A 12,569-nucleotide genomic window follows, 5' to 3' on the forward strand; every position below is an offset into this window, starting at 1 on the left:
CCTCCCTCTGCTTTCTAATGAGGAGGGCCCTTGGTTGGAGTGGAGTCAGCAGCAGATGCGAAAAAAAGAAAAGCCAGATGGGAATGTTTAAATTGTATGCACGTGACGCATACCGCTACAGCTGACAGTCTGTTAGACCAGGTAGTCAGCGAAGCGGATTTAGAGCAACCGCAGACAAATCTGCATTTAGAGTCGTCAATTTAAACGCTTGCAAGCAAATCGAGTTACTACAATTCCATATTTTCAGCACCTTCTAAAAAAGGCGGCTAACACAAAAAGCACATGCAGCAAAAAAAAAGAAATGAAATGCAAGGTTAAAGCGTCGGTGCAGTCGAAACAGGGTGAACCCACAAAGCGGGCATGGAGAATTATCATTCAGATTTCTGAACTGGAACGCTAAATGGAATGCGGTCCTGCATCGCCTCCCGCAAAATTTTAATCACCCACTTGATTTCACACTGCGCTGGTTCCGCTCCTGGGAGGAGCACCTGTGACTGTGTGTGTGCATATGAGTGTGAGTGAGTGAGTGAGTGAGTGAGTGAGTGAGTGAGAGAGAGAGGACATTTGGTGCTGCAAGCTTCTTAACAGTACGGCGTACACTTCAGTGTAAATGTAAATGAGAAAGACAAAGAGAGAAAGAGATCTGTCCCTCATCAAGCAGTGTTTTCTGCTCTCACTGTGTCCCCACGTCAGCGTCAGGAATAGATTGTGAATTCAAGGGGGAGTCAAGCATGATGAATGACATTTTTAACTATTTGCATCTCACTCTCTTGATACTGTGCAGCAATTGATTTCTCTGGAGTAAGCATGTACTACAGAGGCACTTTGAGTGTGTGTGTGTGTGTGTGTGTGTTCATAAAATGGTCGAGTCTGCTCCTCCTCAGAGCACTGGAGTTAATTGCGTTCCTCTGCACACCTGTATTGGATTGTGTTGATCAATAATTATTGAACATGTTGATCCGGTCGAGGGCTGACTTATGGACTCGTCTGATCTGATGCCTATAACATGGCAGCTGTTTAACACATTAACCAATGGGAGCTGCCAATGAGACTGAAGGCATGTAGATGATTTTCTTCACACGTGATGTTCCGTTTGTGTTGCCGTTTGCTGAAAACAGCCTCCTGCTGCTGCTGCAGGAAAATGAGAGCTAATGTGATATTTCTCTGTGGGTTACCCCTTTCACATGACATTTAGTCATCTGACTCAATGTTAATAGAAAAAATATTGATTAATGCAGCTTTAGCAGATGATGAAAAAATATACTCGATTTGAATACATATTTAGGGCTCCTATATAAGTCCCTGGGACAGATGAAAACCTTTCCAATCCCATTTTACAAAACTGAAACTGGTTACAAATCGAGCTAAAAGAAGACGTTTCATTCTTTCACTTGTCAATAGCAATAAACGGTACATTTGGCGTTATTCCAAATTCGACAAAAACAAAAGTGAATAAAGTGAAATGTGTGTATTTATCCTTTTTGTCCCTGTATTTCAATGTACTACAATCAGTAATCAGATATCTCCTCTAATGGAATGGCATCATTCATTATCGTGCCGGGCACGGCCTCCAGACACCATTTATCCTGCACAAGTGGCCGCGCTGCTGTGTCTGATAGGTTAGTTAGTGTGCTGATAGGCCACATGGAAAAAAAAATAAAAAATTAAAAAGGCTTGTTGTCATCTGGCCCAGACAGACAGCCATTAGGAAAGCATGATTGTAAGCTTGTTCCTCGGACTGGCTCTCGTCTCTTATGTATGAAATGACGTGTGGATGCGTCTGGTTTGCTGGCGGCATGTGGGCAAGTTGACAGTCGTGTCCGAGGCCGGCTTTCTGATCACACCCGGTGCGTGTTTGATATAAAAAAAAAATAAATCGAAGCCACACACTCAGAGTAGACTAGGTAAAGGTCAAATCTCTGTCAGCCTGGCATAATGTCATCTCTAGATAATTAGAGTCATTGTCATAGTCATAGTCATCTCTCACCAACAGCAAATGACTCAGTGTGAGCCACTGGTGGCGGCATTTTCATGCCATTATGTAGATGAGCACTATTGACTGACTCCACTCGCTCAAAATAAATTCAGCTGGAAGTTTTTGAGTTGCGACAGTGAATCAGATGTGTGCAAACGGCAACGTGACACTGAGAGTGATGGAGTGAGAGTGTAGAAGATGAGAGAAGATCCTACCTAGGTCATTGTCCAGCTCCTCCGTGTGGACCCCTTCTACTCAGCGGGACGGACCGCACAGCAGCACAGGACCGTTGTGAAATGGAAAGAGAAGAGAAACAGAGAGGGGGACGGGGGGGGGGGGGGGGGGGGGGTGCACACATCTGTGAGTCAGTTTAACAACATCTGAGAGCCGCAGGCTCATGTGACAAAAAAAAAAAATCACAAGGCATGTTTTCCCCAAACGACTGGATCTGTGGGGCATCTTGCTCTGACAAACAGCTGAGAGAAGGAGCAGAGCCACCCAATGACTTCTCGCCATTTTCCGTGACCCAACACTGACACCCAAAGGCTGCTGAGGGAACCGCTGCGCTCTGTGATTTTCAGGACAATACACTGAGAAACAGGAAGTGAGCAAAGGTGTTTTCTAACCCAATCTAAATACAGGGTTAGTTAATTGGACACATATGAAAAGGATCTAAAACTAGTGATTTACTTACTGAACAGGTGTTTGTTTCCGACAGTTCTTTAATAACAATGATTAAGTATTGGTAAGTCAATAGTGTGTCATACATGGGATTTGTGTTTGAAAGGAGTGTAACGCATACGTAGAGGATTTTACACAAACACAGAGAGCTCATAGTAGCTCATGAACGTACCATCATCTTCACATTCTTCCAAGGGTTTCTGAGGCTTGTCCATGCACCGAGGGTCTATCCAGGAGGTGGTCTTTGTGTTGTGGCTAAACGGAAAAATACACACAAATAAAAAGGACCGTAATGTGTTAGAAATAATGGAAAATGTCCTCATGTCTGGTATGTAGCAATAAGGCTTTCTAAGATGTTGTATAACGTGCACATTTCTAGATGAAGATTTGCTGGTTTATCGTGAACTAACTTGTTAATGATGTTAATATGAAGTCAACAGGACTGAAAATTAGAGCCTTCATAACAATTTAGCACAAATAACGGCAAAAAGAAAACACAAAGAACTCTCTTCGCTCTTCCACCATTTACTTTAACAACAGACTGCAGAGAATTAGAGTCTTGATTAAATCAGTGAACCTCGACTATGCTTTAAGAGTATAGTTAACAGAATCGTACATGGTCACAGTACTTATACCAGACTTACCTCTTTGTACTCTGTATTTAGGATGTTTTAGGAGTAACAACAAAAAACAGCAAAAGGGAACCGCTATAAAATGTACCTGTGATACATTTTATTCCCAAAGTTCTACCGTGCAGACTTCATTTCCCAGTTTCTTATTCAAATCTATGTATATGCCTTAGAGTATAGTGGCTGCATGTCTGGATTTATTCTCCATTATATTGTTTGTGATGAAGTCCCCACTTCCTAAAGCTTTTAATTAATGTCCACAACAACACATATCACATTAAGCAGAAACATGGATCTACAAAGTGAGTACGTAACTGTATGAAAGCCTTGTTTCTATACTTGATGTCAGAGTAAAAAAGTGGAACTTTGCCTCGAGTTAACTTACTCTATGAAGTAGACCTCTCCGTTCTCGGTGTAGGCCATCTCCCAGTTGTCGGGCAGCGTTCCCAGAGGATCCTCCGGGGGAGGATGGCTCAGGTGAGAGTGTGACTGCTGAGTGCTCTCCGTGGTGGCCGATGGTGAGGGGGTTCTCCCAATGTAGGGCGGGTCACTCTTGTGGGGGGCGAAAGGGCGCACTGAGTGAGGAATCTCGTCTAATTCACTAGAATCTCCTGCAGAATTTAAGGCAAACGTGACTGGGTGTTAGGAACAGTTTTGGTTAAAAGGATGCTGAAAGACTTGTACGTTCAAAAAGTAGCAGTGGAGACAAGTTTGGTGTCACAGAAGCAGCCTCAAAACCCCCAAAATGATCTAATTTACCTGAGCAGTGAAGAGTTCAGTCCAAAAGATGGTAGTAGTTGAGGTTTTAGAAAGCTTCATCTAGCCACTATCTAGCCTCGGTCCAAGGACTTTCCAAAGCATTCACATAGTTGTTTTACCTAAAATCACTCTTACACTCACGGCTGTAGAGACATTTACTTCAGTTAAAAACTGCCGAGTGGGCAGTTCACACCTACAACCGTGGCTTCTGAAGTGCTAGCACCTAATTTCCTGTTATCTCATTTTCACACTCGCACTAGACTGGCCCCCTCATAGCTAATGCAATCACAGGCGGCAAATAAACAACTTTCGGTCCCACCTTCTCAAAACACATGGCAGAAGCAGCTTCAGGGCTGAGTCAACCTCCATACAATGCCATACTGACCTACTAACACACAAGAGGAGGTATCCAAACATGGGCCAATATTAATACTCAAAAAAACAATCAGAGCCCCTTTAAATAAAAAAAACAGCACTGACGTCAGCATCGTGCTTGAATTCATCTCATAAAATATCCCTCTAATTCACCAACACCAATGACCTACCAAGTACTAACGGGATCATTAAGCCTGGTTACAAAAATGGAGGTTGCTCAGTCATCCACCCTCTGCTGCTTGCAGCCAGATGGCACTATTTTACATTTTTTGACGCATAGATACAGGCAGATATAGTCAAACCCAGAGACCACTTACTTACCAATCAAAGAAGCTGTTGTGTTCTGCAGCCTCTCACCACACCAAAGTGCTCTCTCTACCTCCTTTGTGCTCTTTCTCCTACTTCTTCATGTTTATGAGCTTATCCTCCTTCACAAAATGCAACCCTCCCTCGCCTCTCTTTCTTTCTCTGCCCAATCCCCTTTTCAGACTTGCCCACTTTGCTTTTTCTCAGCCCCTCCCTCTTTTCTATTTAATTTCCTCCTGCCTTGTCTCCACTTGCATTGCCTCCCACTTCATCCATCACAAACTAAATATTCAGTTCGTCTCTGCTTCCAAACCGAGCTGCAGAAAGCCGGTTTGGCATTCCAGTGTTATACTCCAGAATAAACAGAACACAGCATGTTCTCAGGTTGCTGTTGAGGACGGCTCTGCAAGCAACTGCCTGTGTACTCACTGACTTCAGGTCTGTTTGTTTTAAAAGGTGTCGACACCAGCTGAAGAAGCATGTGAGTCATGGTGTAAGTTCTGCAAAAACATACAACTACAGCTAGAAAATGACAATAAACCAGCAATAAGTGGTCACTTGACAGTTAGTTGCAGGCAAAATTGTGAAAAAGGTAGAAAAACCTGTGTGAAACTAGCTCGCCTGTACACACTGTGTCGATGCCAAATGTGGCACTTCGTATTGGCTGTTGCCTGTGCCACGCTGCCAAATTTAATTGAATGTGGACTATGGTACCAGCCTAGTTCCGTTCTGGTATTTTGCATCCAAATGAATGAACATTGTGCCTAAATCCATTAGAGACAGGCTGTTGTTTACACCGGGCTTCAGAATGTGTTTCAAATGTGCCTTGAGTGACACGACAAGTGACTTGTTATTGGATTTCATCTCGATGCTCTCAGAGTGGAGCTGCTCAACAGAAGAAAAAAAATGCACATCTGTGCTCAACTAAACAGCCAGAGAAGAAAAAAAGGACTCTGCAGGCTGCTCAGTAGCCCAGTTGAACAATCGAATCAAACGACTGTACTTGTGAGGTTTAGCATTCACTTTGCATTTCAATGATGCACGGTCTGTCCTAAATAGTTTTGGGTGTGGTGGGTTGCTTTCATCATCAATTCACCTCAAATATTGTCTGATTAAATCAGCTGTTTAGTCTTAACAGTCTTATGTGAGGTCTCCAAATTCCTTGTTTTGTCAACTATACAAAAACCCAATTACGTAAAGGGTTATTCCAGCTGTTTAGTATTTCAACTGTTCAAAATTGGGGGGGACCTGAAGCAGAAGTAGTCCTTATCATGGATCAAAACACTGGAGATCCTACATTTCCCAAGATGCAACTGGATAACATATATATCATTAGACCCTACCTGGCTGCTAAACGTAAATACAACTCTCTGTTAGAGATGTAACCCTGATGACATCATCACAGTTATTTTCTCGGCCTCCTGCCCGCCACACATACCTGTAAAGCTACTGTTCATGTCAGGGAGGTCCTCGTCGTCCTCCTGCGGCTCTCCAGGCACTAGTCCAGCATTGTGCATGTCATTGTAGGACTTGCTGCGGCGTCGGGGAGTGGAGTGCTGCGAGCCCGGCAGGCTACCGCTGAGCCCGTCTGGCAGTGGGGCATCACCGCCGCTACCGCTACTGTTAATTACTTTCCCACTGGGGGGCTGCACCGGTGGCTTGGGCGTCCCATAATAGTTTCCTAGGCAACAAGAGGAGGAGGTAGGGATTAAATAAAAAAGACGGAGAAAAGAAGGGTATTTTAGCAGGAGGGGTCAAAGGGTTGTGTGTGTGTGTGGCTTTAGTTAAAGCCGTTGTATGCAAATACACACACTGGGTTTCTGTGGGAGAATGTGAATCTCTGAAGCAAAGCTAAACTGCTTTGTTTGAGCCAAATAAAGTTCAGACCACTTTGTGTTAACTTAACACAAACTAGAGAATGTTTTACTCAAATGGTGTTCCTCAAACAATGTTACATCATTTCTCCACTGTTAGAACTCAAGTAAGTTGATATTTTGTGAGTCAGAGTTGATACCAAGAAATGTTTTGCATTTGGATACACAAGTACAGTGGTAGCTTTTCTTTGTCTGAAGACATTTAGTGCAGCAGTTTGCAGCCAAATTGTCTTCCAGTGCCAGAACAACATTTCAGCAAAACTGACGAGAGGATAAAACATGCAGAGCTGATTTCTTTGTCATTTTCATCCAAAGTTAGAGCAGGCAGACTTAAGGAGACGGTACCATCCAAAAACCAGAATATAAAGCCAACATCTTAATGCGACAGAGCGACAGCAGCGTCCAAAACATAAAGGAAAAATAAATCTTCTCGTCCAGGTGGCAAAGTTACAGTCAAAAGATAAATTGGCAAACTACAACTTAAATGGAGAATAAACTTTTTTTTCACAGCAGACATCTTGGCAGGTTAGAGCAGGAAGAGCACATGGGTAATTAATAACAATAATAATTAATACCGACTGCCATCTCGGCCATTAAAAAGCTTTATTAGCAGTTTTCAAAATAGCTTTTCTAAAACCTGTCCAAACATTTAAAGTGCCAACAAACATGTTATTATTGTATTTCTGGACCAAAACACAAGATAATGTTACTGTTGAAGACGGTAAATATGCTTGTATACAGTTAGTAAAACCCATAGTGAGGCATGGTGATGGATGTTTTTGTACTTTCACACACTGCAGTTTATACCACATAGACTTGAACTGAAAGCTGGTTTAAACAGCTTGTTTGATTTATTCAGTCATGTTCTTTAGTCAGATCCTCATATAGTCCAAAACAACAACATTTTGTCATCTCACAAATTGTATTAAATTGAGCACTAATTGAATAAACCATGTTTTTACTGACTATAAACAGCCACAAGTCAAAGCTGCTTTTGAATCTGAATAGTGAGTCTAGCTCGTTTAAAGTATGTCGAAGCTTTTAAAGTGACAGAGCAGATATCTGAAAGCTCCTGATTTCCTCCATACGGTCATTAGTGGAGTTGAGTGAGCAAGTTGCCAGTCAGGAGTCCATTGGCCTGGTTTGCTTCTCCTGGCTTGGCGTCAGAGAGAAATCCATTGTTATGGAACAGTGAACCAGCAGACACTTAATTAAACATCATCTGGCTGAATGGAGATGATACACGGTAGTGTTGTTGTTTACGCTCCTCCCAGTGTGTCAGTAGTTTATCAGCAAAGTGTTGTGTGCTACATGTGACACGTACTTTGTGCCAACGAGTCATCGCCACTGAATCTATCGGCTTTGTTGTCAATGGCAGGTGACAACATAAAATGGACTTCCTGATAAAATAGACGCTTCTTAGCTTTCAGTACCTCTATATATATCCAACACCCACCACATACATTTTTCATGAACTGTCTTTTGTGATGTTGCTTACATGAAAGACAAAGCATGTCAAGATTTTGACAGCAACCTTTTTAACTCTCTCCCATCAACTTCTTCTCGTCTACTTTTACTTTATCCGGAGCGTTCCAGTGTGTCCGAGAGCTACTTTCAACAACCCCTCGGAGAAAAAGAGGTAAACAGGTTGCTGAGGGCTGTCTGACCTACATTTGTGTTGGACACAGTGATGGCGATAGCGGCGCATACCAAACAAGCGAGGGTATTAGAATTTGGCCATTGGAGAAAACAAATCTTATAAAAACACAACACGTCTTCCCGCTGCAACGCAAACTACGAGGTACTGAGGAGAATCTCTGTTCAGGCGTTAGTCCATCTGTCGTTGTGCAATGGATTTATTTTTGATGCGATGGATGATCGGCAATGCAAACAGAAGCTAAAGTGAAGAATGTTCTCTCTGACTCAAGGGGACTGACACCATCACTTGACATGTTTTGAGCGCCGGCTGGAGGCAGAGAGGAGACATGGTTCCCTCCTGCTGGGACAGCAGGTGCACCTGTCCAGAAGCAGGCTGATTGGCCCGGACAGGGACACAACGCGCCTGCTTGCTGACGATGTACCGCGGGTGAGCGAGTTTAAGCGCTGGCCGGAGGTACAGAGGGACTTGGTTATTTTCTGCCACGCAAGCTGGCACTTCTGTGTAAAGTCAGGTTCAATGCCGTTCGACTACTTAAGCTCGTTCACTTATTGACACACGGAGAGAAGACGAGTGAGCCTCGTTTTAAAAGGCCATTGATGTTTGCTGCTGCTGTGCTAGATATCTGAAAGCTGACACAACTGATTTACCGTCATACGTTCCTATCTCCAACAGGGTCCCACTCTTCTCCAACTCCAGGAAGTCCTCCACTGGAAGGAAGTTGTAGTCCACGCCAGAAACTTCTCCGTCACGTGGGGCGCGGGTTGTACCTGGACAGCCAATCAGAGACAGAGTGGGAGTTAGCAGACTAGAAAGAATAACAAGGAACAAAAGGTGAAGATTTCAGTGGCAGCTGGTGTGCAATAATTCACTGGAAGCATTGCTTTCATCTTGGTATTCACTCCACTTCTTGTACTAACAGAAAAGTCATATGCTTCAAGACGTTAGCATCTGAAAACTGGTTTAGCCGCCGTTTATTCTTACTACACGTTCCAATTTTCCTGGATTTAAGGTAAATGAGACAGGGGGGGGGTATGCAGAGTCTGGGAGAGTTTCAATGGCACATAACAATGAGCAATTGTACTACTGGTAGATCAAAATCACATACAACGTGACAGCAGTCTCCATTGTTTGCTGTGATCTTCCTTCACACTGGGGTAGAGTGTGAGGTATCGTAGTAGCACCTTAGTGGGATCCTGCCATATGTGAGGGGAAATGGGAGTGTGTGTGTGTGAATATGTATGTGTGTGTGTGTGGTTTGGCATGTAGCCTGTGTGATTCTAGCACTTGTCTTTAATGACTGTGGACAGTTGGCCAGTGCGGCGTCGATGGTAAACAGCTGAGATAATAGTGAGATGCCAATTTAACTGATAAAAGGCGGTCTTTCTTTTTGTTTTAAACATTCGGGTTTCTTGGCTCCATTCAATCACGCAATCATTGCCTCACTAGTGCACATTTCTTGCTTGGTGTCTCACTCCCAACTGCATATATTGTTTCCTACCACAAAAAAAGAAAAATGTTTCCGCCAGTGCTGGAAAAATGGAATAAATTTAAGCATAAATAATCTTTCTCCTCTTTGTTCTGACAGACAACAGAGGGCTTTCCCTTGCTTTCCCTCTCTTGATCTATCCTGTCGTGTCTCCATTGGGCTGGTAGGCAATAAGCTGGTAAAAATAGATGTGTGGGGATAAGGGGAGAGGCTCCCACTGCAGCCACGCTCAGTGACACTGGTGATAAATCACAGATCCGTACCCAAACAAGCGTACATGTAGAATACAGTCACGCAAGCATACGATACAAGTACAAAAGGCATGCGTGTTATCTGGAGACACAAACTCACTCTATTCTTTTTATGTTATCTCTGTTATAAGCTACTGTATGAGCACACACAAGGAGCGCTTCCTGTTCATCACTAGCAACAATACTCTGGCGCCCTCAAACTTCCAAACTTTGGGGCCAGACACTCGTACGGCAAGAGGAGAATTGATCGAAAGTCAAACAAATCCCCCCTGAAGTCTGTCAAACAAATCAGTCGGTCCGCTCATTCCCAGGCAGCGAGTCTTTTTACACAACATCAACCTTGGAGAGTCCTCAGCCTCAGCCGAGCCTTCAGCCGACAGTCAGTTCACTTCCCACACAAAAGTGGCCATTGATTGGACTCCATTTAGACACTGCTGCTCTTAGAAAACCAAGTAGGAAGCGGAATTGTGACCAGTGTTTCAAAAGGGATGGAAAAGCAGAGCCTTGGCTCAGACCCAGGGGTGAAACACTATCATCGCTATAGGCCTAATTCATTCAATACCCCCCCCCCCCCCCCCCCCCACACACACACACACACACCCCGAAAGCTCCATTGAGCAAGCTGTGAATTAGAGTGAGAAGGAAAGAACCTCCTGCCTAGAGTTGGGACTGGAGGAGCCAAAAGACAACTAAAATGCAGAGGAAGCGAGAGAAGGAGTGAGACTACCAAAGCTAAGAGTTAGCATAATCCAGCTACTGGCACACACACAATGACGCCTTGAGGATTTGCTGTGAGGGTGTTCGTCTAGTGCTGGCTGTCTCATGGCTTAACGGCTGTAACATCTTCTCCGGCTGAGATGGCTGTGTGGGCGTTGTAAAAAAAAATATAATATAATAAAAAAAAGAACTCATCATTAGCAATTCAAGAAAATGATCACGGAAACAAGGGTTGAGATATTGGCAGTGGTACTGTAGCACAACACACAAGCATGCCCCCCCCCCCCTAAAACAAATCAGAAGAACAGTAGCCTGTTACTGTAGAATGCACAACAACAAATGCTCCAGGACTGTATGTGCTTCAAAAAAACAACAAAGGTAAGAAGAAGCAAAGTAATTTCACTGTCTTCATGCATCATGCCACTGGGTCTCTGCTGTTGCTAGGGACAACCCAGGAAGGATATGGGGTGGGGGGGGTGGGGGGGGGGGGGGGGGGGGGGGGGGGGACAGAGAAACAGAGAGAGAGAGAGCGAGAGAGAGAGAGACAGACAGACAGACAGAGAGAGAGGGAGGGAGAGGTGGGGAAGCTGCGAGGGCAAGTTTGTCCTCCAGTGATGACGCAGTCCTCTACACGGTCTCCTCTGGCTTCACAACTCCCTTTTTCAATTCCATGACAGAAATATGAAATAAGTACCACAGAGTATGAGAAAGCATAAATGATGTATACACAAATACAATGAGAGTGGGAGAAGGCTGGAGAGAACGGAGCGATACTAACAGAGAATAAAATGAATATACATTAATTGCATGCTATCGTTTTAATGCTACGCCTTATTCTAAACATAAATTCTGAGGACTGGCCAAAATTAAAGCCTCTACTTCTTATTTGTCTTATACAGTGTTTCCAATTTATCCCTTCATGAAACCAATATTGCTCAACAAGCACCAACCATCCTGCCCTTTCACACAGGGAGTGTTTGTTGGAAGGCTGTATGCTATATTAGAACACAATATAATGTACGGGTGTTCACGTTATTGTGTCCACCCCCTCAGTACAGCATGCTGTCAGTCGGGCTGCACATTTTAATTATCAAGCCAATTAGTCTCTGTTATTTGACTCTGGGGCGACAGACATTTGGGAACCTAAGTGCATAACGGTACTGCTGACCAAAAGTGAGCACATTATTTAAACACGTACAGTATGTGGAATACTAATTAGGCAGATTTGAACAGATTTACAACACGGTGTGTGCACATGCTGTTGGGTTCAAAACACCAGAAAAAGGATCTACATGTCAACACTAGCGCTTTATGTCAAATCTGTTTCCATACTGCGTGAGGGTCGACCACATGAACGTGAAGCTGGGGGCCTGCTAAATTTCCTTTTGGGTGCAGTATGATTTTTGTAATTCACGTTTTAACATTTAGCTCTACGTAACCACACATTATAAATCGGTTCTGTGCCCCTCTCTCTGCGTCTATCCTCTGGCCCGTCCCTTCACACAGATGAGGGCACAACGCTGAGCCACGTCTCCCTTCAGGCGATCCAGCAGAGGGTTGACTCGCATACCAGCAGTGGGATGTGGTGCGGGTGCATGTGAACGGCTTGTAATGGTACAAAAGGGGGTTGGGAAGGAAACACCTACTGCTATAATCAGCAGCTGTTCCACCCCCTGCCAGCCAACACATACACATGTACACGTGCACACACACACACACACACACACAATAGGGAGGTGGTGCATGGACACCAAATGACATGGTCTGGGGCTAAACGGGAGCTGAGGGTGGAGGGTAATCACTTAATGGAGCTTTATGCACCCATCGCCCCCTGCAAACACACACACACACACACA

At 44.1% G+C, this 12,569-nt stretch overlaps 1 protein-coding gene across 1 annotated transcript in view; it reads right to left on the reverse strand.

Annotated features, from left to right (window-relative positions):
• The window catches only part of magi1b (membrane associated guanylate kinase, WW and PDZ domain containing 1b), a 117,089-nt gene that overhangs the window by 36,770 nt on the left and 67,750 nt on the right, over positions 1-12,569 (reverse strand). The window contains 5 exon segments of the mRNA XM_079186571.1: positions 2,191-2,226; positions 2,829-2,911; positions 3,671-3,896; positions 6,164-6,406; positions 8,907-9,026. Of these exon segments, the coding sequence (XP_079042697.1) occupies positions 2,191-2,226; positions 2,829-2,911; positions 3,671-3,896; positions 6,164-6,406; positions 8,907-9,026 (708 nt within the window).

This window comes from Pholis gunnellus (assembly GCF_910591455.1).
Source record: "Pholis gunnellus genome assembly, chromosome: 3".
In the NCBI taxonomy this organism is placed as follows: domain Eukaryota; kingdom Metazoa; phylum Chordata; class Actinopteri; order Perciformes; family Pholidae; genus Pholis; species Pholis gunnellus.